At 37.5% G+C, this 27,956-nt stretch overlaps 2 protein-coding genes across 6 annotated transcripts in view; both read right to left on the reverse strand.

The window, feature by feature from the left end:
* Positions 1-5,446: 5,446 nt before the first annotated feature.
* Positions 5,447-14,121, reverse strand: LOC119696944 (coiled-coil domain-containing protein 201-like). Its single transcript, XM_038126904.1, has 3 exons — positions 14,062-14,121; positions 6,435-7,003; positions 5,447-5,533 (listed from the first exon to the last, which is right to left on the reverse strand). The coding sequence occupies exons 1-3, from the start codon at positions 14,090-14,092 to the stop codon at positions 5,447-5,449; spliced, it is 687 nt and encodes a 228-aa protein (XP_037982832.1). The 5' UTR covers positions 14,093-14,121.
* Positions 14,122-17,227: 3,106 nt separating this feature from the next.
* Positions 17,228-27,956, reverse strand: part of ADCY1 (adenylate cyclase 1) — a 161,521-nt gene continuing 150,792 nt past the window's right edge. For all 5 annotated transcript variants that reach the window (XM_038162996.1, XM_038163022.1, XM_038163031.1 and 2 more), the window contains one exon: positions 17,228-27,937. In XM_038162996.1, coding sequence (XP_038018924.1) covers positions 27,599-27,937 — 339 coding nt within the window. In that variant the 3' untranslated portion in view covers positions 17,228-27,598. The remainder of the gene's footprint in view (positions 27,938-27,956) is intronic.

Here is a 27,956-nt window from a genome sequence, read left to right on the forward strand (position 1 = left end):
TTTTCGATCCTGTTCCTCTCTGAGTAAATTTGTCAGCAATCCTGTGCATACTTTCTTTCCTATATTTGAATTTGCACCAGCTTTCCATACTATAAAATTGAATTATTCCATTTCTGTGAAGAGAATCTTCGTTTTCCTCTCTTAGAGGTGTGAGATATTTCTTTTCCTCTGTCATTGCTGGCACCTCCTTTTTAGGAGAAGATGTAAGCTTTAGGAGGATTGTAGCATTTGCATGTAGAAGAAGGTCACTACAAAGGACCTGCAATGACATGAAGAGCTGAAAGCAGGAGACAGTTACAGTAGGATATGTAGAGCTAGGAAAGGCCAAAAGTATGAAGTAGAAGACAGCAAAAGGGATCAATATGGCAGCAATAGTAAGAAGCAGAAAAAATATGAAGGATATTTTTCCCCTTTCTTCTTTCTATTTCTTCTATAAAAATGAAGAAAAACGGGAAAAAAAAACCCCGCAAAGAAATCCACAAAGAAATAAAAAACCACAGATGCAGGACAGTGAGTGACAGAACAGTGATGCAATCTTATTTTTAATAAAGTTAAATCTTATTTTAATAAAAACTTCAGCAAAGTGGAGCTACTTTGACAGGTAACACTTAAAAGCACTGACTTCACAGTAAGGCTAGAGACAATGGTTACTGCCTTATGAACCAGGACATTTGGTTTCAAGCTCCTATCTCACGTGAGAAGGGGATTTGAAATGCAATCTGTACATCCAGAGTTTTGTACCATGGGCTGCTGGAATTGAAATCAGATAGCTAGAATTCCTATCTCACTGCTGTCTGCTACGCATCTCCATGCACATGTACCATTTCATGATGGAGGGGTGGGGCTGCTGAAGGTGCTGCAAAGCCACATGTACAAGTATACCCAGGAGATCGGCAGCTGTCAAGCTCTACAGGATTCACATGCCTGTTGGGACTGGCTGCACTGCTAAGCACCATTTAATCACATAGAAAGCGTTAGTTAGCTATGTAGTAGTAGAAAGCCTGAGCAAGGTTTGGGCAAGGTGAGGGTGAGCAGCTCAGGTCCGCATCCTAAAGAAAGTGGTAAGATCTGTGTGTAGTTCAAGTTTTTAGCAATATTTGACAATGTTACACAATTGCTTCTAGTGCTCTAACTTTTCTAGGTGCTGCTAGGCTCAGTGTTTGTTCATTTGTTTCTAGTAAGTTGGAAATATTGAGGAGAGAGCTGTTTTAGTAGGCATGGTGGAGTGCATCAACAGATGGAGCTAAGAGAGACCTGTGTGTTTGTATGTCTTATAGAGCAAAACACAACTAAGTACAGGTCAGTGACACTGTTGTGTGATTTATTACTCAGGGTTTTGTCCATAGCAGGAATGTAACTATGTTGTGACTTAGAGGGAAAAATAAATCTGTTTTTGTTTAAAAGTTTCCCACTTTTCCTAGTTATTTTTAAATTGTTAAGCTGTGATGAGCAAAGGAAGGACCTAGTTTCCATTTGTCTGTTACATAAATCTAAAATATGTTAAATACATATGCTAAACATTTTTCTCTTCAAACTGGCCTACTACAGAAGCACCGCAGCTGGGCAGAGCACTCCCAGCTCTGTCAGCCAGAGTACTACCATTGCTTCAGTGGGAACAAGGCTGAGCTCATAAATCCAGGGTGAAGACATTTCTGTCTCTTCTGTCTGTTCTTGGTAATGTTTTTGTTCTCTCTCTAACATCATGCTTAGTCACCATCAGCAGGTAGGTTGTGTAATATCTATTCAGGGACAAGTGTACTGAAAACAGCTCCATAGGTCAAGGTCATAGCTTCACTCCAAAGGGAAAAATACTGCCCTAAAAGAACACTCTCAATGAGAAGGCTGTTCTGAACTTAAAACTGTGTCCATGTTGCATTTGAAAGTCAGGACAACACCAAAGCTCAAGAGCATGTTGCAACTCTGATTCACATTCATTCATGCAGGAAAAGGGCTTTTTATTTTACAGAACAGGATGTCTTGGGGATTCTATTCTCATAAGGATCCAGTGTCTGTAGCCGGTAACCTGTTTCAGCCTGAGCCGAAATCTATACTTAAGATCTGTAATAATTAGGAAGACTTCTTTTTTAGAGGTGTTGGATTTTACAGCTCCCTTTAAGAATTTTTTTTTCACTGTGATGATATTGTAATATAAATACTCATAAAGGAACTCTGTGCATGAAGGGAAGCTCTAACCAACAGTAATTTGCCATTGTTTCCACTAGAGGATAAACATTGAAAAAAAGTGAAACTGCATACTAGTAGTGCTCCTCCCAAAGTCTATTCCTTTCAAAGTATACATACATATACTAGCTATATCATGTAAACTTAAAAATTTAATTCCAGTAGGGTTGTTAGTCTGCTGGATAAATGAAGGGAAGTTCAAGCTCTGTAAACATATAGAGAAAAAGAAAAATAAAGAAATACTAGTTGTTTGGTGGGGGTTTTTCTTACCTTTTTTTTTCCCCCCTATGGATATTCAAATACTAGTTGTTTGGTGGGGGTTTTTCTTACCTTTTTTTTCCCCCCCTATGGATATTCTTACATGTGAAGTATAGTTACAACAGTATAGTTTTGTAAGTGCAATTTGATAAATTTAGTTTCACATTTTTCAACATCCTGATTTTATAAATTAGACACAAACCTTTCTCTGAGAACACCATTCACTAAGGTCTGTACTATATAGGGCTGGTTGAAATTTGTTTGGGATTGTTACATGCAATTAACCATTGATACTGTGGTTGCAGAACATCAGACACGTGTTGGAAAACCCCTGAAGAACCAGTTGATTGTATTAAGATTCTCATTAAATACTATAAGCAGTTTTATAACTGTTGCAAAGTCATGAACACCTAAATTATTCCAAAACAAATATTATATAGTCTTTTATATTTTTTTAAACATTCTAGAGAGGAAATAGAAGTAGTTTGCAAAATCATGAGACCCCTTGGTTTTTAGCATCTGTCTGACTGATAGAGCTTGAAAACTTGGAAAGACCCAAAGTCAGTTCTGTGTCACCATTTGGCACAATTTGTTTCCCTCTGCTGGGATTTTGTTGGCACCACCTAGTTCCATGAACCTGACAGGGTGGCACCCTTGCTTCCTGAAAAACCTTCCCATCATTTACTGTGTTCTGAAATTCAGAAGTTTTGCATTGCACTTGGAATGAAGCCAAAGATATCTTAGACATTAAGCCATTTTCCCTGGGTTAGTCTTGCATTTAATGTAGCCCAAAGCATTAGAAGCCTTTAGAAGGAATTTTGCAGCAACTACACCCCTGGCCTCTTAAGGTCTGGAACTTGTCCTATATGACCTTTCCACTTGGCCTAACATCATGGAAGGCATCAACCTAAGTAGACAAAGGCACTTTGGGGTGTGACAGCAGAGTCTGAATCTTGGCAGAAGCCCAGTGTCAGATATCAGAGGGTGTCAGATGGGCAAGGAATTCAACAGTGAAGAATAGGCACTAAAGACAAAAGACATCTGTGTCTTATATGGAAGGAAAGAGCTAGAGACCAGATTGGAGAAGACATTAAATGAAGACATTTGAAGACCAAGAAATTGGATGGGAAGGAGCCAAGAGTGACTTTGAGAGGCAACAGTGAGAAAGAAAAGCAGAAGCAGTATCAAGACTTCCTGAGACTAGTATGAGAAACCTGAAGAAGGAGCAATTGGAACTCACTATCTGGGAAGGTACAAATAAACAAGAGGCAGAACTGGGTCATTTGGATTAAGCATTGAGTCATGCAGCCAGACTAATCTGTGCTTTTCCCAGGGGTAGAGGAGGGTTTTACGCTAACCTTGCACTTGCCTGATCTTAGTTCAGCCCCTGGCACAAATCACAGATACTAATGAAATGCCTGCAGGCTCAGGGGGAATAGCAGCACATCTGCAACCATGCCTATTTTATCTCAAAAACAGCTTGGGATCTACACCAGCCAGGCGCTCTCTGGTTGCCAGAGGAACCTGTGGAGGCCAGACAAGCAGCTGGGGTAACACACACAAACAAATTCCAGAACATTAACTGAACTTGAAACCAAGTGAGCGTGACTTGGCGCATGAACTGAAGGACAGCATCACCCCGCTGTCTGGCTACACAGAAAGCCAGGTCTGAGGCTGTTCTCCTCAGAAACTCTGAAGAATTTCACTTCAAGAATCATTAGCAAAAACATCCTGGTTCCTTTTAAATCCTGAGAGAGACTGTAAAACCACAAATCCACTCTTACATTTTGGAGTGTTACACAGATGCTATTGATTGGCATGTCTCCTAATGTTGGCATGGGACATACTTCTCCTGCTCTGTCACCTTGGATATGAGATATTACAAGTTACAAGTTTACTAGTATTACAAGTTTGTGGAAAGGAAATGCAAAAGTGCCCCTTGCATCCATTCTTTTAGCAGCTTCTTTTAAATGGGATCTCTGCCCTTTGGGGTAATTAGTGCCTGGAACAGCTGCAAAACCAGTATAAACCAGGAAAGTGCACCTGCTAGAGCCATATACGTGCAGAAATACGTGTATGTAGGTGGTAAATCTGTTCTGGATTCCTGCTGCTGACACTCCATAGATAACTTAGAAATTATAAGCTCTGCCTGTATAATCAAAAGACTAAATAGCAGACAGCAGTAGAAATGAACATGAATGTTGTGCTTTTTGCATCAGTTCTTGACTGATGCTTCAGAAAGTTCCTTTGAGTTAAATTACCATTTTTACAATACAGCTATGAGGTAAGACACTCTTCTTGACCTCCATGCAGCAGCTCCAGAGGGGGAATAAAACCAGAAACCCCATACTTCCTCAAAACACACAGCCAAGGATTAAGTATCTCCAATACAACAGTGAGCTGCATTTACAATCTAAGGCTGGGACAAACTGATTTTGAACCAAAACTTCAAAATAACTGTCATTAATTAGCAATCTCTAAAGTATGGCCTCCATCCTTGGTGCCTCTTAGTATTTCCTCATCTCACCAGGTAGCAGCAAAAACATTCCAGATGCATCAGCTTTGAAAGAGATTTTCCTCTGGCTAACCAGGATCACACTCATTGTGGCTGCTAGGACGTTGTCTAGTGACTTCTTGTTAAGAAAGATAAGTAACCCTATAAGACTTAATGCTACATGAAAGATTAAGGCCAGGGAAGGCTGTGGCAGGATGAAGAATTTTTCTTAAACATGAAGTTCTTCCTCCCTTCTTTGTTCTAGGCTTTTGAGCAGTTATAAATTAACATTAACTCTCCTGTAGAGACACTCTCTTCTTAACTCTTGTCTTAATTTATACCTGGCTACTCTTCAATTTAAGAGCAAAGAATGACAAAACAAATAAACAACAGCAAAAGATCATTTTGGAAGGAAAGAGGAAGCCTAACAGGCACTATAACAGAGTGTGATTTATTGGAACTCGCCTTTCCCACATGACAGAAGTGACAGCACTTATCCCACAGGTAGCCCAATCAAGCTTCTTCAATTGTCAGTTCATGTTTAGTTGCCTCCTCAATGTTTTTAAGTTGACAAAGCAGCCATTCTCTTTCTTTCTTTCTCTGTTACAGAAGAAAAAATATTGTTTAATCAAGCTAATGCATTCAGATATCACCTGCTTTCAAAAACGAACAGCCTACACAAAGGACTTATGACCCAACTCAGTTTTGGCTGGAGTTTTCCATTTGTTTTAAGCAAAGAAGCTTTTACTCTCAAAGCTGGCAAGTTTTCTTGACACACTCAAGAACAATATGGTACAGAGAAAAAAACCAAAACAGAACATAATTTGATGGCTTCACACTGACATGACAGTCTTCAGAGTCTAACTTGGCTGCCTTCCTGTGCTTTCTATGGGCTTTCCACAGGCCCTTAGCAAATAATTAAAGTTTCAGAAAATGGAGTTCTTGTGCACCACAGACAACCAACACCTGCAGAGCATCTATTAATCTAAGCTTTGCCCAGAAAACTCTACATTACTCAAAAGGACTGCTCACAAGATCCCATTTGGAATGACTGTCATTCTTTTTATAAAGCACTACAATTTGGATTTAAAAGAAAAAGGGGTAGATTATTTGTTCCTAAAGTTTGGTCTGACTTGGCTAACATGAAGAAACTTTAGAATTCCAATTACTGTTTTCTTCCTATTCTTAAATATCTTCTACAGAAAGAGACATTAAAAAATATACTTTCCCACTTGGGTGCACAATGAGTCATACCAGCTCACAAGCTGAAGCAAAAAATGCTAGTTTGGAAGTTTGCTTGGCATCCTGTCTGTGATTAGGAATGGTATCACAGAGTTTACCAGGTTATGACACAATTCATAAACAGATGTCCTCACTGCTAAAGTTATGGAAATGTTCCATTAGTAAACTATTCCCACTTTAGTAGAAATGTCTGTATATATTCTGTGTTGGTAGAAGTTTGTGTAACTTAGCTACTGATTAACTAAATGAAAGTCTTTACCTGAAGAGTTTTATCAATTTTCTTCTTTCTGGATTTTGCTACCGGGGGGTCTTTTATCCCTGGTAATCCGGAAACAAGCCATGAGGGTCCACTCTTGGGAGTTACTGCAGCATCCACAAAGGCTCTGGCGGTAGCTTGAGTTTCTGTGTTGGGGACAATCTTGTGAGCTGGCTCTTGATTTGATTCATCAGAGGCCAACACAGTGGAAAGCCTCTTTCTAGAAAATACAAGCCGAGAGCTTTGGCTTTTCTCTTTATTTAGTTCTTGCAAATCAAATGCTGTTGCAAGCTTTTTTGGGGATGCAGGAGGGATGTATACATCAGCATGTACTAATGATACTTGAGATAACGATCTACTTAGATTTGATTTTGGCATTGGAGAGCCATAAACTCTCTTTGTGGCATCTTGGTCCTTGATTGACTGATTTGTCAGATCTATAGAAGATGGAGTTGTTCTTGAGAGCACTGAGTCCACTGGGGTGCTGTGTTTCACCATTCTCTTCTTCAGAGATCTTCTAACATTCAGAAAAGAATCATCTTCCTCTGACATCTTGAAGTCAGGTTTATTGCCTTAAGAAAATAAGAAGATTGTGTCATTGTTCACGGTGTAAAAGATGCAATGTCAGCTGCTTTTTAGCAGCAAGCTGTTAAATCAATTCCAAAGTGTTTCTGTTTTCATGTCTATATTCTGTCTTTACATAGAATTCATCCTTTATATAGATCAGTATTCAAGCATTTAGAAGAGCCATGTTTAAAACAGATCATGAGAACGGTCACACATCCAATACTTACTACTCCTCTCTTACCCTTCTGTATGAGGAGCTCCAAATGTGCTAGAATTTTGAAAGATCTTTCATTAACTGCAACGTCATTAAGATAGTGTTTCCTCCTTCCAGGTATATAAATAATGTACTTTTGGGGTTTCAGCTGCTAAAACTTTGTATGCAGCTGAAAAGTATTAGATAGCAGAGGGACTACAGTTGTGTAGCAAGAAATCAAGTACTCTAAGGAGATGAACAGAGAATTTCTGGATTCACCAATGATCTCTTAATCAAATTACCAATTTGTTTCCCTTAATTCCTTGAGAAGGGGCTCACAAACCTCTACTTCCCTTCTATTTACTTGATATTTATCTTCAGCTAACCCTAAGCTTTGATTCTAAAAAATATATGTTCTGTGCCAGTCTATTTTCAGCTGAATTTACAATGGCAAGCTTGATTTTCCTAGTAGCATTATTCCTATCCATTTGCAAACCTCCAATAAAAAGAAACTCTGCTTCTTACACTTGCTACTTCTTGGGCAGAAAAGCCCAAGATAAAGATATCTGATTTGAGATGTATTTAAGATAAACATCTAAATCAGGTGAGCAGTTAAGTACTTCTAGTAATTGTTGAAATCTTTGCTTTCATGAGGTTGTTCAGATATTTCATACAGGTTGATTGCCCCATATTCTAAGCTGTATATAGATTGCAGCCTTGGAGGGGCAAAACAGGACTACCATGAAGCAGGGCACAAGAAGACAGAGAAGTATATTTGCTGAAGTGAAAGGTATTAGTTCTCCATTCTTTGTCAATATTTTTCACATGTATAGTGTCTAAGTTTTCTAGAAAAGTTTCACATCCACTTTGTGTTTCTAAACACAGAGGCAGCAAGAAATAAGGCACTGACTCTTCAATACAGCAGAAGTCAGGTGTTTTGTGGTTTTTGGTTTTTTTTCCCTCACAAAGAGGGAGGTGTACTCCATAATAATTTTTATTTGGATACCCATTTCTTCCCTCACTTCTTAGCAGTGCTAGCTTGTGTGACACATAGGCAGCACTCAGTCTACAGAGACTGCCTTTTTCCTTTTCTGTTCAGACAGATTAACTTCCTTTAGTCTTTATCATAGAAGTGTACATGATGAAGCTTAGAAAGGGAATAAGGAGGATTTTGCAGCCACCACTCCTCCCCCAAACCTGTCCTCAGCTATATATTTTAATACTTTCCCCTTCATCACTAAATGAACAATTAAAAGCTATTTCTTTCTTAAAGTAGTTTTTAACAATTTTTTTTCAACCAAAGCTTTTGCAGAAAACAATTTTTTTTTATTTCGCATTTCTCTATGTTTTAGAAAGATAAATACACATAAGCAACAGGTTTTTCTGCTCCAACACCACTATAGATAAAGGAGAGAAGCCTAAAACAAACAGAGAAATATAAACTATTTGAGAATATCAAAGTGGATCACAGAGAATGCATTTTGCAGGAAATTTGACAAAATACAGCAGGCTTACCAGACCTACGAGGTTCTAGCTAATATCTTCCTTCCTTCCTTCCTTCCTTTTTTAAGTAATCCAGCTTCAGCTGCTACTTTCCTGCATATAAACCGGTTCATCCTGGCCATCCTTTGCTACAGACACTCCGTAATTAACACATTTAGCATTTTTGGGAGTATCGGCATTGCTTCTAAATGAATAAATAACTAAATAGAAATCTAGGATTAATTAAACATAGGAAAATGGGCTAGCCAACTTATCTGCATGCTATATTTATTGGTATTTAATCTCTGCTATATGCTGCCTATTTCAATCACAAAAATACTCTAGTGGTTAATTGGCTTCACATGGCTGCTTAAGGCATATTGAGGATCTGCTGCAAGATGGATGTATGTTGATAGAGTATATTGCCATCCTGATTTTTTCTTCTCATTCCTTTTCTTGTTCAAAAAAAAAAAGAGAAATTAATGTTAAATCTGCTGTGAAAAAGCTCTTCTTTTAGGAAAATAGGAAGTGAGAATAAACTGAAAAACTGTAAATTTCAGTGTGAATGTCATGGTGTTTGCAGCTAACAGCTAATGACAGCATTTTATCTTGAAGCATACATTTTCAAAGTATCAGCTCTTAGATTAGAATTCCATTGGTTTGAAATGGTATGGTTTAGGTGGTGGACTGTAATTTTTATCAACTGAAAAACAGCTGGACTACACCAGTCCTGAATTGCAAGTCAGCTCTGTGGTAGCTGACAGTAAACAGCTGTTATCACAATGCTGTAGAGCAAGAACAGGTGTGAGGGAGCATGTGCACAAATAGTGGGGTAGCCCCTTTTGACAAAGCATGACCTGTGGACCTTGAAGCTGATGAGACAGACTTAATTTCATGGCTTTATGTGGATGACCTGGGGTTGTAGAGTGCATCTAGCACAGACAGAGGGGCAAAAGCACTGATCTCACAGGAATTTGAACTTTTGGTTCCAGGGAGTCTGGGTATTTCAAACCTAATCATAAACTGCTCTCTCTTGCCACATTAATAGTTTTAGTATGAATAGAGAATTGGAGCTACCAGTTCAAAATTTAGAAGTAACAGTCGGTCAGTATATGGATAAAGTTGCTGGGCTTAAGTTATGCGCCCCTAAGGAGCTGAAAGAGAGCTTGAGAAATGGAGGCACACTACAATCACATGGATTGCATGAGTAAACATCTTGGAAATAAATAGTCTGTCCAGGATAAGCTATTTATTTCCTAAACTCCCAGGGGAAGTTCCTACAGTAATATTTTGAGAATTAAACAAAAACTATTTTGGGATACTTGTGGCTGGGGGAAAAAAAAAGTCTCAGCCCTTTATAAACACAGACTAATCTTTACCTCGTTTTGAATGTTTGTAGTTAGTTTTTATACCTTGTGGCTCGGTGAACAAACCCACCGGGCCAGTCATTCTGTGCCTTGCAGGCCCAGCAAGCCAGTTCCTTATATAGTACAGAGCACAGTGGTGTCTTGACATGGTGTCACAATGTTTGTGCTGTCCTGCTGTACCGTGGGACATAATATCACCTCTCCCAGCAGGGCAATGATGCAAACAACACTGAGCAGCATGAACCTGCATGAGAAGCTTTTTGGGGTGCTGAGAAAGCTGACATAATTTCACTGGACCCCATGTCCTTGCCTCCCAGCCGGTGCTTGGCACTCCTTGCTGTGCTTGTCTTCATTTTTTGTGTCCTTTTCCATGGAATCTCACAGTCTGTAAGTGCTGTCTGCAGCTGCATCATCTTTATGTCTACCTTCCATGGCCTTTTCTGCAAAACTCTTAAAAAACAACTTCCTCCTTTTCTAAAAAGCCTTTTCTTTTTCTTTTTTCTAGAACCTTGCTAAATATTCTCAAGATACAAATTAAGAGATTTGTAAATTGTTCTTTCTGCTAATAATGTTTATCTTACGTCCTACAGATCCATCTCTTTATCAAGTGGTGGCAGGATGTTACAGAGAATAGGAAAGACGTAACTGTACAGAGATAAGACAGAAAAGAGTCCAATATTAATTTAAGAATCAGAGCTCAGTAGAACATCTGCAGTGATAATATTACCTTGGTCTCAGTGTATCTATATCTATATCTGTATAGATATAGTAAATCTATATCTATATCTGTATCAGTGTATCATATTCTATATCTGAACAGGAAACACGCAAACTGGCTTGAGTGACACCTTGAAAGCTTCTTGCATCTTTCAAAGAATGAGGCATACTGTGTCCTGCACTTAGACCTATTCATTATGAATAATTCCTTCACTAAATTTACATTCCTTGGAATGATCATCTTTATCCTCAGTATTGTCTACTTGGTATTTTGAACAATAACTTCAAAGGTTTGGATACAGCCTTTTGGCTTATATTTACACACAATTCCTCTCATTTGTTGCATAACGCAAGATGGCACTCAGTTCTTGCAATGTTAATATAGATCTTCATATATATTATATCAAACTCCCACTGCTTTAGGTTTATGTCTTGAAAGATCCTTTTGTTGATCTCATTTAGGAGATAATTTAATCTTCTTTCTAAATTTATTCAAAAAATGTAAGAACTACTTAGGTTATTGCATTTCCTTAAATTAAACATTAATTCTTAAATTTGTTACTTCTAAAACCAACAGAAGTGGGGAATATAATAAAAACACAGTGTTTTGTTCAAATTTCAGCCCCTTCATTCCAGTTCAAATACATGAATTCACTTCAAAGACATGGAATTTTGGGGAGGCTTCATCTGGAAAAGGGAAATACTGGAATTATTTTTCAGTTTACCAAGGAATAATATACAAAGAGGGACAAAAATGGACACCTTTCTCCCTTTGTGTTCTGGTTTGTTTTGAGAGATTGCAATTCCTCAATTGCTGCACTTTTAATTTCTTCATTTTCTAGTCTGAGGATGTTGCCAAACAGTTCTCCTGAAGGGAACTTGTATTCTGAACCAATCCTTAACTCTTTGCTTCCCTAACTTATTTTCTTGAATTGGATGTGCAGTTCTAGTTTGTAAAGTCACAAATCTTGTGTAAGTCTCCAAGCTAGGTGCTCTCCAAGGGCTAGGGGCAGTCTTTCCTGGGCAGAACACTAATAGGCCCTCTCCCTACTCTTGCAACTAGTCTGTTTTTTAGGCATACAGTGTGATTCCGAGTACGTAATAAGAAATAGCAGCTGGTAAGTAGAGCTCAGCATTCTACTCTGTCTGATGACCTGTGGTGGAGTGACCCTCAAAGCATTATAAGGAAGACAGAAGAGCCAGAGGAAGCATGGAAATGATGGTGGGGAGCAAAAGGAGAGTGAAAGCAAGAAATTAAGAGAGGAACACAAATGTGAAAATGTTTTTCTAAATTTAGACTCATGTAGAAAGAAAAAATTAGCAGAAAGGTGAAAGGAGTGCACAAAACAAAAACAAAACAAAACAAAAACAAAAAAGGAAAAAAAAAAGGAAATGAAATTGTTTCCTAAGTGTTTAGAAGACTTGGGCCCAAATTACAAGCAGTTTATGGATGAAACTCCATAAAAATACAAATCTGATTCAAATTCACATAAACTATTCTTCCTGTGTCTGAGTTTTGTATATAGGCAAGTCAATCAGGAGTGCTCCAAGAGTTGCTGATCAGACTGAGCTCCTTAGTGAAAATAAGAGTGAAACATTTTATTTGCTAATGGGAAGTCTGAAATGAGGAGGGAGCCTCATCATGAACTAACCTCTGCAGAATAGTGCCTCCTTTGGGACTGGAAAGCATTATGGTACAGTGGGCAAATGGAGAAGTGACTCTGTCCCAGTAAGCTCTTTGGGCAGCCACAGACATTGAAATGGAAACACTGCAACACATTCTGTGGACTTAGTCTCTTCAAGTGTATAAAGCTGCACAGAGGGAGCCAGTGGAACTTTACAAACTTTACAAAAGCACCTCAGCACTATTTCCACTTATTTCAGTAGGAATTACATGTCTGGACACCACTGAGAATCCTGAGTTTTGTGATAGGATAAATAGGGGGACTGGCATTTTATAGATGTGTTTGGAAGACACTTTCACGTAGAATAGAAAATAAAAGATTAGAATAGAAGGGAATAGAATATTTCAGTTGGAAGGGATCTTTAGTGTTCATCCAGTCCAACTGCTGACACTTTAAACTGACCAAAAGCTAAAGGATGTAATTAAGCATGCATGACTCTTAAACACCGACAGGCAAAGAGAATCAACCACCTCTCCTGGAGGCCTTTTCCAGTGTGGGACCACCCTCTTGGTAAATAAATGCTTCCTAATGTCCTGTCTAAAGTTCCCCCAATGAACATGGCTTTGAGCCATTCCCCCACGCCCTGGCATTGGATACCAAGGAAAAGAGATTAGGATCTCTGTCTCCCTTCCCCTCTTCAGGAATCTGTCAGGAGCAGTGAGATCACCCCTCAACCTCCTTCTCTCCAACCTAGACAAAACCAGTGTCCTCAGCATAGCATGTCTGCCAGCCCCTTCACCAGCAAAACCTTTGCTGAAACCTTCAGGAACCAAGGACGATATGATTCCTTTGTATTCTGTTAAACAAACTTTTCAGTGCCTGAAAAGCATAATGTACAATGTTGTACGTTATGTACTATCAGCAATTTTAAATTTTTTGCCTTTTGAAACACTTTCTTCACATGTTATTTATATTATGGTTGTAATGTGAAAGTGGTACCTTTGCAAGTGTTGGAGGTTTCTATTTTTCAGTGTGGCAATGACTTTTTCCTGGACAGAGGCAAGATCAATGTCTGTCTACAGTGTCCAGGAACAGACTTACATACAGCATCATTTTCATTCAATTTGATCATAGGAGCACCTCATAAGGAGCGTGAGAGGAAGGTTTTAGGGAATCCTGGTGTAGCGATTTAGGTGTAGCAATTTCATAACCTCACAGTAAAAAAATGGCTTTGAACTAGCAATACACTGATGTGTATTGCTAGTCATGATGTGTCATGATGTGTCCTTCAGGTTATATATTTCTACAGGTTTTGGTTATGACTGTTATGACTGGACCTGTCCAACTGGACAACAAATCCAATTTTTTGCATTCAAAACCATGATCTTGAACTACTTCCTGGGTTTCATGGCTGCTCAGAAAAGTCAAACCCTTATTTAAATGTCTAAATTATCTTCCATATGATTAATTTCAATATGCTTTTAAGGAACAATGAAACTTGGCTCTTTGTCTCTGAACCATTTCAAATAGTTTTAAAAGCTTTTAATGTGGGTACCGATATAAATTTTTACCGAGGTCCACCAGTTGTAAGCAACTGGAAGTGGTATTCTAACAGCCAGTTTTTTTTCTGCTTTAATGTAATAGTATGACTGAAGAAACAAGTTCCTTAAGGAACATACCTTTACATCTCATAGAAAAGTTCAGTGCCATGTCCTCCCTCAGTTTAGACCAGCTCTGTCCTCAGATAGAGTCCTTGGTGTCTATGCAAAAGGAAGATTAGTTTGTACACATAAAAAGATGCTACAATATTAAGATCAATTATGAAAGCTTAAAGCATTAAAAATTGTTGTCTCTCTGTGTTAAACAAGGTTATAATACACAAGTAGCCAATTTAAACCATCGTGGGGGGGGATGTCAAATTGAAAAAAATTAACTTTTTTATGTAGAAGTCTGGAGGATCAATATTTAACTTCAAAAAATTTAATTACCTGTGTAGTAAGAAGTCAGGTATTCTTTAATAGAAATAGAGATCATTGACCTTGATAAAATCAATGTGTTACCACTGCCTTTGTAATTGCGTCAATGATTCATTTTCATTACACTCTTGTCTTACCAGAATGCCAGTATGTGTTCTGTCTGCATGTTGTTTATTCACTAGTCAGTGTCCTATACACTTTCTACGTGTTTCTACACCCCACAAGTCAATCTGAGTTAATGTTCAACTGAGACCTTTTCCTTAGTAACTTGCTGTGTCGTTTCTGATACAACTGCTCCTTTTTAATTATGTTGGCAGAGCTGCTGAGGAGCACATAACAGTATTGCCAAAGTTCAATAAACATACAGAGTAACTATAGAGTTTGGGGGAAAACAGTCCATGCTGCTTTCATGACCTTTGGCAATACTATGAGCCCAGTTTGGCCAAACAAATGTCTAGCTTCAAATCTCTCAGCAACCAGAAAATGATGGATTTGTTTTACTTTATTACATCCAATAATAAACTAAAAGTGCTGTGTTTGTGCAGTGCAGTAGCATGGCCAGACTGAGTATAGTCCTGTGCAGGAAGTAAGGCCAAGTGAATATAAATGGCTCTTTTTTTGCAGCATTAGAACTGTGGAGATGAATCCCCAGGTGATCTAAGCTGGGGGTAAGCTAATTAATCAATCAGAGTCCCACTGACTTAGTGAAGCAGAGCACTTTCGCTAGGGAGGCTCATCTGCTTGGTCTGTGATGTTGTAGTAATTTATGTTACACCATCTCTATGAAAGACATCATTGGTATCTTCAGAGTGTGCCTTGTAAATGAAAACCTTCTTGATAATAATGACTACTTCATCACTAGCTTCTTCCTTTCTAGCTCTTTATGGCTAAATCTAATAACAGTTAACAAATGCCTGGTTATAAATACAGGAACAGTGTAAGCCTGGGAGATTCATATTAATCTAATATTAAAAACAAGTTTCTATTCTGACCTGGAAATCTATGCAAAATTCTGCTGAAGTTGACAGCAGAAATAATCTGCACAAGACTGGATATTAAGATCAGACCAGGATTCCTAAGCAGCCTGACTATACCTCAAGATCTTCTTAAATGCTTAAATGCTCTCTTGAAAGTTCAGAGGGTTTCATAAGAGCCAAAAATGTCACAGACCATCTCTAATACATGGCTCACTTTGTAGCTATGACTCTTTTTTTCCATCATAATGGCCCAAACAAGAATATGGTCCATGATTTGATACCTGTATAATTGTTTCCTTCCATTGAACATCATGTTCTTCCAGCAGAAACAGCATTAGGGGACCCACTGCTCTAGGGAATGGCTGCAAAACTGGAAGACTTTGACACAGATACAATGGCAATGCACCAAGGTACACAATGGACAACATACACAATGTTCTCATTTTCTATTCTCTCCTTCTGCCTGTTTGAAATTGACAGTATCCTCTGGTAATATTTTTTGGACAAGAACCTCAGTTTCAGTCCTGGGTGGTTTATGCTATGGAAATGCTGTCTGGAATTCCTCATGTCCAAAAGTGTTACCAAGGGGGTAACAATCCAATACTGATCCTGCCTCATTCTTTAAGCAAAATGAATTCTCATACTGTCTCTGAAATGATTGGCTGTGTAATGGGACATGGCGGAAAAAAGTCTCCAAGTAATGACCTGAGTCATTAATCCAGAACATATACTATCTCATTAACATATGTGCCTGTGAGTGTACATATTTCATACACAGGTATAAATAGCTCTGTGTGTATTCATGTACATAGAATTCCCCAAAACAAGAGTCAAAGAGTTACACATTTTAGTATTAAGAGAAAGCCTTAAAATACCAATGTGGCAGAATAGGTACAATGAAAGGTGAAGGACAGATTTTCAGTTTATTTATGTCCTTTTGACTTTAGTGAAGTAATTCTGATTTACACTTAGGGAGGTCTGGCATGTTGTCCTTCAGAAGGGAAGGGCAAGGCAAAAAATGGCTACGTAAGGCCTCAAACACTTCTCACTAATGTAAGGGCAAACCAAAACCAGCTCCATCACATTCCTTCACAGCACTGTGATTCTGTAGAACTCACACTGTGCTCTCTAACCTGCAAGAAAAACAGCTGGGGAGACTGTCTAGCATTTGGATTAAAACCCCTTGCATCTGAGCCCCAGCTGTTATACATCACAGGGGATCCTGCATTGCCAAGGTATCTCAGGGCATATCTTCATGGACAGGAATGAGGCACCTGAGCACCTCTGCTTCTGCTCTCAGCTGGCCAGATGGGAGTCTGCCGTCATTTGGAAGTGGTACAGCCAAATTACTTTGAACTACCCAAATTTAGCAACTCTATTGTGAGGCATATTACCTGACTAAACTGTATCAGTTTTAAAATCAATTTCAAGTTAACCTATGCTGTTTTGCTCTCAGGTTGGCTCTGTATCTTGCATAACATAAAATGCCTACAAAATCTACACTTGTCCTAAATTAACCAATAATTTCTGCCTTGTGAAAAGGGAGAGATAAGCTTCCCCTCACTGTCTTCTGGTCTGTGTGGGTGGTATTTTGCTGGTCATCGCATATTTACTTTCCTCTGCTTGGCCCAAGCTGGTTTACAATGTGGTCAATGCAAAAAATCAACAAAACTCATAAGGGAGCTGAATTGTTCTCAAGAGATTATTTAATTCAAAGCAATTCTGAAAGCAGAATTGCTGCATTTCTAGAGGCATGTTCATAGCCTGACTGAGAAGCTGTAGCTGGACCCTCTGAGAGGCAGCTTGGTATATAATAATGAATACAATATGATTTAAAAGACAGAAAAAATCCCGAACAACCTCCCACCCCAAAGCCAAACCGAAACCAAAACAACAGTCTCATACAGCTGTTTATTCAAGCAATTTTTTCCTTTATTTTTAATTTGATTCCAGAAATTATAATAGTGCAAACACTCAGTATAAAAGTTGCAATAAGAAATTTACATTCACATTTAACATTTCAGTCCATTCACTTTTTAACATAAAAATAGGACAAATATTCAATTGCTCTTCTCAATTTAACAATCCTGAAAAAGATTGGAAGATACTCTACAATAATATATTTACATAAAAATAGACCCGTATTATTAATGAAAATTTATCATTAGAAGTTACCCAGTGTTAAGTTATTGTATTGTAGTATGTATATACATATATATATATATATATATGTATCTAGTGTATAGCTTTAAAGATCAAAACATTATTTATAGGTTCAGTGGGCTATAGAAGTTGGAATAATGACATCTTGACTTACTTGTTCACTCCTTAAAGTTAGGACTACCCATTTTACCTATGTAGATGTTTCTTTTGTGATACCGTAGGCCTCCTCCTGGTCCTTTTGAAGTCACTGGTCACACCCCATCTGACATGGCAGAGGAATAGACACTAGAATAAGGCTTAATCTAAAAATTCAATAATTGATGAAGTTCATATTTTCATTAATTTTACTGGACTGTAAACAAGACTAAAAGTTCTTCTGAAAACTTTTATGACAATAAATACAGAGAATACATTGTTTTTCCCATATGTCTACCTGAAGCAAATAACATTTTTTTCCACAAAGTCTAAGCAAATATTTAAAGTCATCCAGAAGCAGTGCAGAATTTGCTGCAAACATCTGCAGATTAAGTAGATTAAGATTCCTCTTGCACAGTCTTCTTACTGAATGTTCCAAGTCAACCAGCCAGAAAATACTCCAAGCCTGTATCTTTCCTCTAACATTTTAGTAAAGACTGGTATCCAGACACCATGACTGCTCTTGAAATGGATTTGCATGTTCTTGGTAAATTACTAGAGAACATGAATTACACCACTCTTTCTTTTCTGTGTCTCTTCCTCAGGCCCTTGAGCAGAGATGCTGCCCTGTTTGCTGATGGCAGATTGAAGCCTTATTGCCCAGCTTGCTGCTAGCTGTTGGTGCCTGTACTCCCACCACAGAGTATGTTTATATGCCCTTTCAGGTTTGTTGTCACATGTACTGCTTCCTAACGAGATTATGTATTATGTTGTTTTTTTTCCCTAAACATCTATTATGCATAAAAAATCAACTTTCTGAAAATATATTTTCTTTTTGAAAAAGAAGTTTGACAACCATGTGACAGAGGACTTGCAGAGGGAGATCGTAAAGCTGGCCTGAGTGTACAGTAAACTCCTCAACAAAAATATGATGACATAGAACAACTGAGGGTGAGTTAAGTGTAGAAGGGGTACCAATTTCTGAAGAAACATTATTTTATGAGCTGTAGGTCATATTTTATGTGCAAAGAAAACTTATATGGTGTTAAGAGGCAGGCAGGTATGTCTAGCTTAATCTCCTCTTATTGCTATGATATTTATTACATTTGAATATTTCTAGGATCCTTAAAATTATGGATAAGCCTAAAATTAACTCTGTCATCATGTGTAGGCAGACTAATTTTGTTTATAGAACACAAGCTCTGTCTAGTCTTTTGCTTCCTACCTTAGGCTGCTGAACATTAATTATAAAACACTTTTACGTCTTTTCAATTAAGAGATTGGAGAAATGCTGAGCATCTTATTTCCAAGCAGAACCTATGTACATATGCCAGCAGGGCAGAAGTTAAGCTGCAGACAGCAGAGAGTACAAGGACTTACCAGCAGGATACAATTCAGACAGATGTTACTTGCAACACAAGTTTTAAAGGCAGGGATTTTAAGAGATGGGTTTTACTGAATTTGCTTGAAATTATTTTACTGAATTTGCTTGAAACTGTGAAATGTGTCAGGATTTAATCTCTGTCAGAATTTCAAAGAAAATAATATCACTGTTCTAAGATTTTCTGTATTAATTATACTAGAAAAGCTAGCTGTTCTTGGATTCTAGTTTTTAGACAAAGTAAGCATTGCTTTCATTCTCACTGTATTCTCTAGCATTTTTCAAAGCCACTTCTCTGTAATAAACAGGAGTTTGAAAGCAGAAAAGAAACTCTCTGTTTTCTTTGTCTAAGTTCAGTTTTGTACAGACAATTATACTTGTAAACAGGAGCAAGTTATGCAATCTCTTTTCTTCTTTGTTTTTCCTTATTGAGCCCTAGTAATGTTACTGCAAAGAAAGGAGAAATTCTAAGAAGAATCATCTCTACTGTAGCAATTCAAAATATAATTATCATGAAACAATTTTGATGGCACTGATAAATAATTTTCATTTACATTTCACTAAAAATTCTTTATATATTGCTTGAATGGCATATGAAATCTGTCTTGCACCCATATGCACTAAGGAGCAAAAGACATGAGAAATCACCTAAGTAACTTCAATGTGCCAGCTGAAGGTTTTCATAACTGATGCCACTACAAGACAGGTCTAGGATTAAAGGAGAAGGTCAGGCACTTGGAAGTAAGACATGATAGTGTGCACAACCACAGTAATTAAACCCCACTTTAGCCCACAGCAAGAACTCTTTGTTAGCTGTTTTACCAGCAGCAGGCTAACCTACATCTAGCAAACCTGACAATGCAGTTACAAGGTGTTCTGTAGAGGAGAGCAGCCAGCTTTGTGAAAGGAGTCCCAAAATATCTGAAAATATTTTCTGCAGAATTCAGCTCACTGAGCTTTTTAGGAAACCTATTCTTCTTCAGCTTGGATCCACATATACCTGTGTATCGCCTCCCTCCACAAACAAATGGAACACTCCTTGCATCCACATAGCTGTACTGGTAGTAAACCAAAGTAGGAAAGGAATTAATAAAAATCTTCACAGTGATGCAGCACATTTTTTCCCCTTCAGTTTTATGCAGGTGTGTCATGTCTGATGCCACAGAAGGCATAAAATGGGGATCCTAATATAAAGAAGTAGATCCTCCAGCATGCAGTAAGGCACAAGCAAAACCAAGTCCTTTCAGGACTAATACTATGGACGTTAACCAATGCTAATTTGAATTCCAAGTTGCTTCCTAATAATCAAAAAATAGGTATTAAAGGTGAAAACCCCCAACTACTTTTGATAATTCCTTCTGAAATTCTGGAAGTGGTTCACCAGGACGTCTTGAATATTTTTGTAAATGTGACACAAAACCTCAGAAACTGATTTGACCATGCAATTAAACAGAAGCCTTATTTTTGTTGCACTATGAATCTGGTTAAGTATTTCCAGATCAGATACTTCAGACTTGTCCCAGGTCACTGAGTTTTACCGCTGACTTCAGAAGAGTATTGGCTTTTCACCCTTTTCTTTCAGCAATTGCTATCTCACAGGCTACTTTTTTTGGGTTTTTTGAACTCTTGCTGACTTTGCCTATTTTTTTTTCCATCTTTCCTTTTTTATCCTTGCACCAATCAGATTGTAAATCACATCAGGCCACCCAAGCAGTGTGATATTTTGAAAAGGAATTAAAAAGCAACAGGCTACCACTCCCTTATATGTACTTTTCCCATTATTTACCTTAATATATTTATTAATGATTTAGATTTGGCCTGAGAACTCAGAGAGAGATGGGATTAAAATGAAAAATGATCTAAAAATTGCCTATACAGAGTTCTGGAAAGCGGCAATCATAAACAGGGTGGGATACAGGAGCAGTGTCCAGATTGTCATTATTCACAACAATTACACCACACTGAGATGTAAAACCCACTGAATTTGAGATGAGTTAGTTTAGGACTGTTAGAAACCCTTAACTACTACAATGAAGACAATTGTCAGTACAAGGTAGTGGTTTTTCTATGCAGGCAGCAAGGATATATTGTATGAACCTGCCTCTAAACTTAGGATGACAAAAGTACTTGCAGAAGCTGTACTGCTTAGTTAATCCTATAGTCACCTGATTAAACAAAAAATTTAACAGATTTCTGAGTTCTATCATAACACTAGCTCAAATTGTAAAATGCAAATCCTTATTCAAAGCAGAAAGTATTTACAGTCTACACCCTTTTCTGTTTGCCACAAGACTCAGTGTTACCCTCCTCAAATACTCCTTACTTGTCATACAGCAATTATGTAAGTAATTTGAGAAGTAATCCTGAGTTGTAGTGACATAGATATGACAACTTTAAAAATGAGGTGTGCAAAATACCTTCCGAATTTTAGGTTTTCCTTCAGAATTTTAAGTTTGATCATCAACTTTATGGGAAAAAAATCAAATAGAAGATTGGAAACTGATTTCTTATTTCAATGTCACTAGTTGACATCAGCCTCAAGCTGTGGGTTAGGCTGTGATGCCTAAAGGAGGCATCTCTGGAAGCATGGAATCAGCAGAGAACCCAGATGGCTCAAAGCCAGATAAACGCTATGAACTTTCTCTGGATAGTTTTGTTAAATACTTTCTGCTTAGCAATATAAACTATTTGGAAAATAAGTAAAAAAAGTGACAGAAATAAGGCAACAAAAAATTAATTTATATATATTTATATATATATGCACACACACATACATATATACATATATATGTATGTATGAATCCAGGAAAACTACCTATTTAAATTATGTACTTTTCATATACAATAACTTACTATCGCATTAGAAGTATACTCTGGGTAACATTAATGGGCCAAATTCACCTTCTTTGCCTTTCCATAGTGTTGCACCTGCATACAGCAAAGATGGATTTGACACCTAGTCCTTCTTGATACATCAATTGCATTATCAGAGAATAACCACTGAATGTCAGATACTACACCATTTTGAACTAGAGTATTGGTTTGCTTTTTACACTACAGAAAGTAGTTTATTGCTTCTAATGACCAGAAGGTACCTTATGAAGACAGCTTAGAGATAACACTTTTCATATGCTGTGTTATGGACCTTGAAACACTGAGGTTGGCAGATCACAATCATGAAGTTATTTTCTTTTTTATTTGCTGTTTGTATTTTGGTTTGCTGAATGCACATGCAACTAGTGATTTAACTGTGCCAGAAGTGATATGTCAAAAACATACTGGTTTGTTTTACTGAAGTCAGGCATGAATGGCATGCAGTAGATTGCAAGGAAAACCAAAAAAGACATCCATTTTAAAAGGATATATAATCTCCATGCATATGTAAAATGCCTCTTACAAAAATCATTCATTTTTGTTAAAAGTGTGCCTTTTTCCTTCTTTTTATACAAGTGTACATGCAACTACCTGTCCTAGCTAAAACTATTTACAGAATTTCATAGTACAATACATCTTTTAAAGTGAATAATACATGAAAGGCCAATGTTTTCTCTTGTTTTGTAACACTGTACAAGATTAAAAATAAGGCATTATAATACAGGTTTATCACAAATTAAAAAAATGTTGGTTTTCACTGTAATACAAAACTCTAACTTGAAAGAATATTATGGCTAAATAGTCCTCCTGCCTGGGCAGAACGCATAGAGAATCTGGATTTGCTGATGTAAAGAAAATGCGTTCTTTCTGCTATAAGCAGGAATACAACACAGGAAAATTATTCATGCTACTTATTAATGTTTTCAGACTCTTCAAAGCTCTGAAATGGCACAGGTCATATACTGTTTTCATTCAAACAGTGACACCCAACTACTTTATTTTGCCTGACAGATAAATTACAGGCAAAAGTGTGAAAGATTTCGGTGCATGACCTACTCTTGTTTACAATGTTGAAAAATATTCAGTATTGACACGAGACATTGCTATAACCCAAGGCAGAACTTGGCCTACAGGAGCTCAGCTCCTGACCTTTGCAAGCATCCTAAACTGGTGATTGCTGCAGGCCTTGTGGATACATAAGGGGATGCAGATTCAGCCCTAACAAGCTGAAGCTTTTGGCTCTCAGTCTCACCTAGGGAAAGCAAGGGAAAATTTGTGTTTGTTTGGTGAAGAGAAGTGAGTGTCACTAGCCACAGGGTAAAGCAGCTACAAAAAACTGTGCATTTCACAGGCTGGTTAAAGTAGATTTCTAGTCAATGTAAAAGCAATATGTTTGGAAATATCTAGCCAGTAACTGGTGGAATGCCAGTTTGCAATCTCAGCAGAGAATATGAATTAAAAAACCATTTGAAGATAAAGGTAGTATAGGAATACTTAGAAATTAGCTCTCAAGACTAAAGATCTCTGACACTTACATGTTTATATAAAGAATGAAAGATTTCTATTATTACTATTATCTGAAAAGGAAGCATGCAAACTGACATGAAATATTGTGCTTGCTATTGACAGACATCGACATGCCAAAATGGCATCACTTTTTTTTAGCGCTTGTATCTGTTAATTGTTTCAAGCTAACAGCTGCACAAAACAGTGAACAGAACTACAGGAGGCTATTCTGCCCAGAAATCAACAAGTTACTATCCTCAGATGAACACTTGGGACTTCTGGTTGCTGTGGGGCAGACACCTTGACAGGGCTACAGCAAGGTTACCTAGGCAAAAGTTACAGTGCTTGACCAGAAAATTAATATATGCAAGACAGGAAATACAACTGCGTGCAGTAAGATGGACACAACACGAATCCCACAGAAATCCAGGGAAATCCTTCTGATGATTTTCAGGGATATTGGAGTGGGCCACATACCATCTTAAGACAATTGCCAAAAATTTTTTTCTTACAATTTTCTCTAATTTGGCAGAAAATGTGCATTTATGAGGTTTTCAGATGTATTACTTCCATGTATATTTCCCCTCTTTCCACCCATGTATAAAACTTATTAAACATGTCAAAGAATGCAGAAGAGCTGAGAGATTAAATATGTCATTTAAAACTGTCACACAAAAGCTGAAATTAAACAAATGTAGACAGAACAAGAAAGTTCTACTGGGGAAAAACTATATGAATACAGAGGGAAAGCATAAAGATAAGAGCACAGCTTCATTATATCATGATTTCAAAGGGCACTTAGCTTTCATTGTTGAAATGGCTGCTGAACCCTGCATATCATTTTTACATTGTATTTTACTAATTTGTGCCTTAGCTGAACTTTCTTCATAAATTTATAATTCTCAGTCCAGGACTACAAATTAATATATCATTTTCCCCATGGTAAAAGCAGCAACAAAATAATACAAATACAAAAACCATTAATGATAGGATAATGATGTTAATGATAGTGAACTTAGAGAGAGTGATGTTAACGTGGTCTGTTGGAAGGTGTCCCTACCTATGGCAACAGGGTTGAAACTAGATGATCTTTAAGGTCCATTCCAACTCAAAGCATTCTATAAATCTATGACTTAAAGTCTGGAAATCAACTCCAAATATACCATTACTGATTCTGTAAGCTAGGACATACACACCAGCTTGCCTGCAGTACCAAGAAGCCATCCTGGTCCACTCAACTGCTCTAGGAAGAAGAGACCTCCTCCAAAAGCACAGAATGAGAAGCTGATGATGGACTGTACCTGTCTGGTCCTTTCCATTTAACATGGAAAACATTATTACAAAAATAACATGCCTTATTTGTTAAAGAGGATCAGGCTTTGAAAATCTTTGGACCAATTCTAATTAATTATCACCTGTTAATAATTTAAAATGTTAACATGAATAATCTAAATTTACCTTGCTACATGATCTTCCACTGATATTACCAGACTGGGAATGGGTCTGGGAAGGAGAACAGTCACAAAAATATCAGCAGAGGGGACAATTCATTTGTGCTCACTGTCCACTTAGTAAAAGATCAAAGAAACAATGGCAAGATGCCTATGTCTTCAGCCTAATAAAAAGAATAACAAATAAGTAATTTCACTGAAAGCTTTTGGGTGGGCCAATGGGTGTGTTTGGTCAATGTTTTCACATACTACCAGATCTACTTCTAGGATCAGAAAATACTTTTATTTCATTATTATCAGTGAAATTATACCAAATTCATTGAATTCAAAAATTGTGTAGCATGGGCTCTCTGAGAGAGGAACTGAGTGATTAATGCTATTGCACATAATGCTTTCCAACTTTGTTAAATATTTAAGTTACTCATGTGATTATTTAGTTCTTATAAACCTGTTAGAGAACATAATTGTGCAGTGTGCTTTACATAAATACCACTTACTCAGTTTATTTATGTAAATATTTCTTCTTTTAAATCTGTATTCTCTACATGTATATTTTTAAAATTATTTGAAACTCTCAAAACCAGAAATAAATTTTTTCTAGAAGAATATCTGTGAACTGGGTAGCTCCTAGAGAGATAAAGAAATGCAGTGACTTTCTTCAGCTCAATCAGGGTGCATATTACCTGCACAATACAATTAAGAAGCAGTTCTCAAGTTTTTATAGTCACTTTAATCATAAGACTAACTTTGCCAGCTTTGTAATGAAGCACTCAGCAGACAGGGTACATAAAAATTAATTTAAAACTCTGCTGAAAAACACTGGAGTCGCACTGGAGCATCCTGAGTGGAGACCAGAAATTCCTGCAACATTTCTTTAACCATTTGCATCTACTGACATAGTGCTGTCATATACTTTTAATGCAAAAATTACTGCTCCAAAGAAAAGCTGATAAGAGGGGACTTGCTCAGAACCTTCTTTCCACTGAAATCTGTTACAAAATTGGCCCACCAAAGGGAAGTGTAAAACCTAGTACATGAAAATTTTCTGTTGTACAGTCTATTCAACTTCTGCGTTCTGGAGTGAGATTTTTAGTTTTGTGGGTTGTTTTTGTTTGTTTTTGTTGGGTTTTTTTTGGCTTTTGCTGTTGTTGTTTTTTGATCTTGTATTTTTTTGTGGGGGGGTGGATTGTTTTGCTAGTTAAAAGAAAGTTTTGCATGATTTTAGGCAATGTAAAATTTTATTTCTCTTTTGGAAAGCAGACAAGGTTAGTTAGCCTGTGAATCCCTGTCAGGACAATATGGCACATGTCCATGGAGTACGTGTCCCTCAGCAGGATGACCTTCAACTGCTCCCACCTTGACTAGGGAGTTGCACTCCACATTTCACATCCGGATCATCACTTCAGTATGAAACCATAAACAATATGATGTGGGCAGCAGTAGAGAAAAAAGCAGCCACAACATTTTCGTTTTTATGCAGATTAAGAGCAGGCCTTGCTCTCCTGGCACATTTACCAGTGCTCCTCATTTGGCAAAGTTTGACTGTGCTTGTTTCTCAGAATTATAGCTTTCTGTAATTGTACAGCTTTGAAGAGTGAGTCTGGATAGAATCAAGGTGTAATAAAACTGTGGCATAAATTTAAAAATCAATTAATATATAAAATTATGTTGTCAAACATACAAATGTCACAAAACTAGCAGCAGCATGTTTGCCACCAGTACAGGACTGTACCTTGAGCTGTTTAGAATGGTAAATCCTGGACTTGAGCCACAGGACCTGTGCTATTTCTAAAAGCCTGAAATAATACCATCCTTCTGCTCCTCAGTAAAATCAGCACTGTACATACAGGAATGTTTCTATATTGCAGAAGCATATTGCTGTGCTTGCAGGGTGGCTCCTCTGTCTTGCACAGAGTCAAATGACCTATAAAGAGGCAGCAAATTCTATGCTCTACCACACTTGTATTTTTTTAATGGAAAGAATATATATTGTTCTTTTGCCTAAACTTTAAGCTCTGTGATTTATCTACTTTATATCCTAGTGTAATGGTTTGATTGAAAGTTTTTGGAAGTTTTTTGAGCATGCAAGGAGAACTGAAAAAAACTTACGTAGGGTTCTGTAATTAGCTGAATCCAATCTTCATTAATCTGCCATTGACAGCACAATAAACACTGTTCTCATTGCATTAATTCATACACTGGTAAGACAGTTTCTCAAAGTCTTACTGTAGCCCTGGAGAGTCTCCAGGTGTTCCACATTCCATGGTTAAATGCAGCTTTGCTAATCCCAGGCGCAACAATTCTGGCTATGACAGAAAGAGAAATCTCCTTGCTATGTCTCTGCAGGTGGATGTGTAAATAAATACACATTTTTATGTTCATCTCTATAAATCTCTATTAAGTCTACACAGAACTGTTTGTATGTGTGCATATATGGATTAAAACTTATATATACACACACACGTAGATAATTGCTTGCACATTTATCTATTTTTTTTCACTTACTGTTTAAAAATGCCAAGAAAATATGCCTCATTTCCATAAAATCCCATTTTGACTTTTCATAACAGAATTGCTAGCCCTTATATGTTCCATTGCAATAGTTCATTACACAGTCCCCAAGTTCTCTTTGGTTGGGTTGTAGTGGTCCTTGGTTAATGACTTGGCCTATGACCTCTGACTTCTTAGTAAAAATTCAGGCAACCATTGCTCTCCAAGTTCACTGCAAGTGGCACAACCAAATCTCCTTTGTTCTATGCCTCCTTCACAGCTGGCACAGAAGGAAGATAATGCAGTGTTTGGTTTGTGTGAGTGGCAGATGCTTGACCTGCTCCAAGACCAGGTTTTGCAGTAAAGCTAGCAACTGAGGACACCGATGGACAGCTGGTGCCCAGTTTTGTTTGAATGTTTGCTCTCCCATAAGGGTACATTTTCCGCTCTAAGTTTAATGACCGTGTTTGGGAATTATTTCCATCAGCCTTTCCTTCCAGGAAATAGGTCAACATTTCACCTTTTCCCTTTACACTAACTTTACCCCTGCACACGAACTCATAACTGCATCTTTTTAATATCCGCTGAACTTCTTCTGTCACCTGAAGACAGAAAAGAAAA

The sequence above is a fragment of the Motacilla alba genome, chromosome 2, assembly GCF_015832195.1.
Source record: "Motacilla alba alba isolate MOTALB_02 chromosome 2, Motacilla_alba_V1.0_pri, whole genome shotgun sequence".
NCBI lineage: Eukaryota > Metazoa > Chordata > Aves > Passeriformes > Motacillidae > Motacilla > Motacilla alba.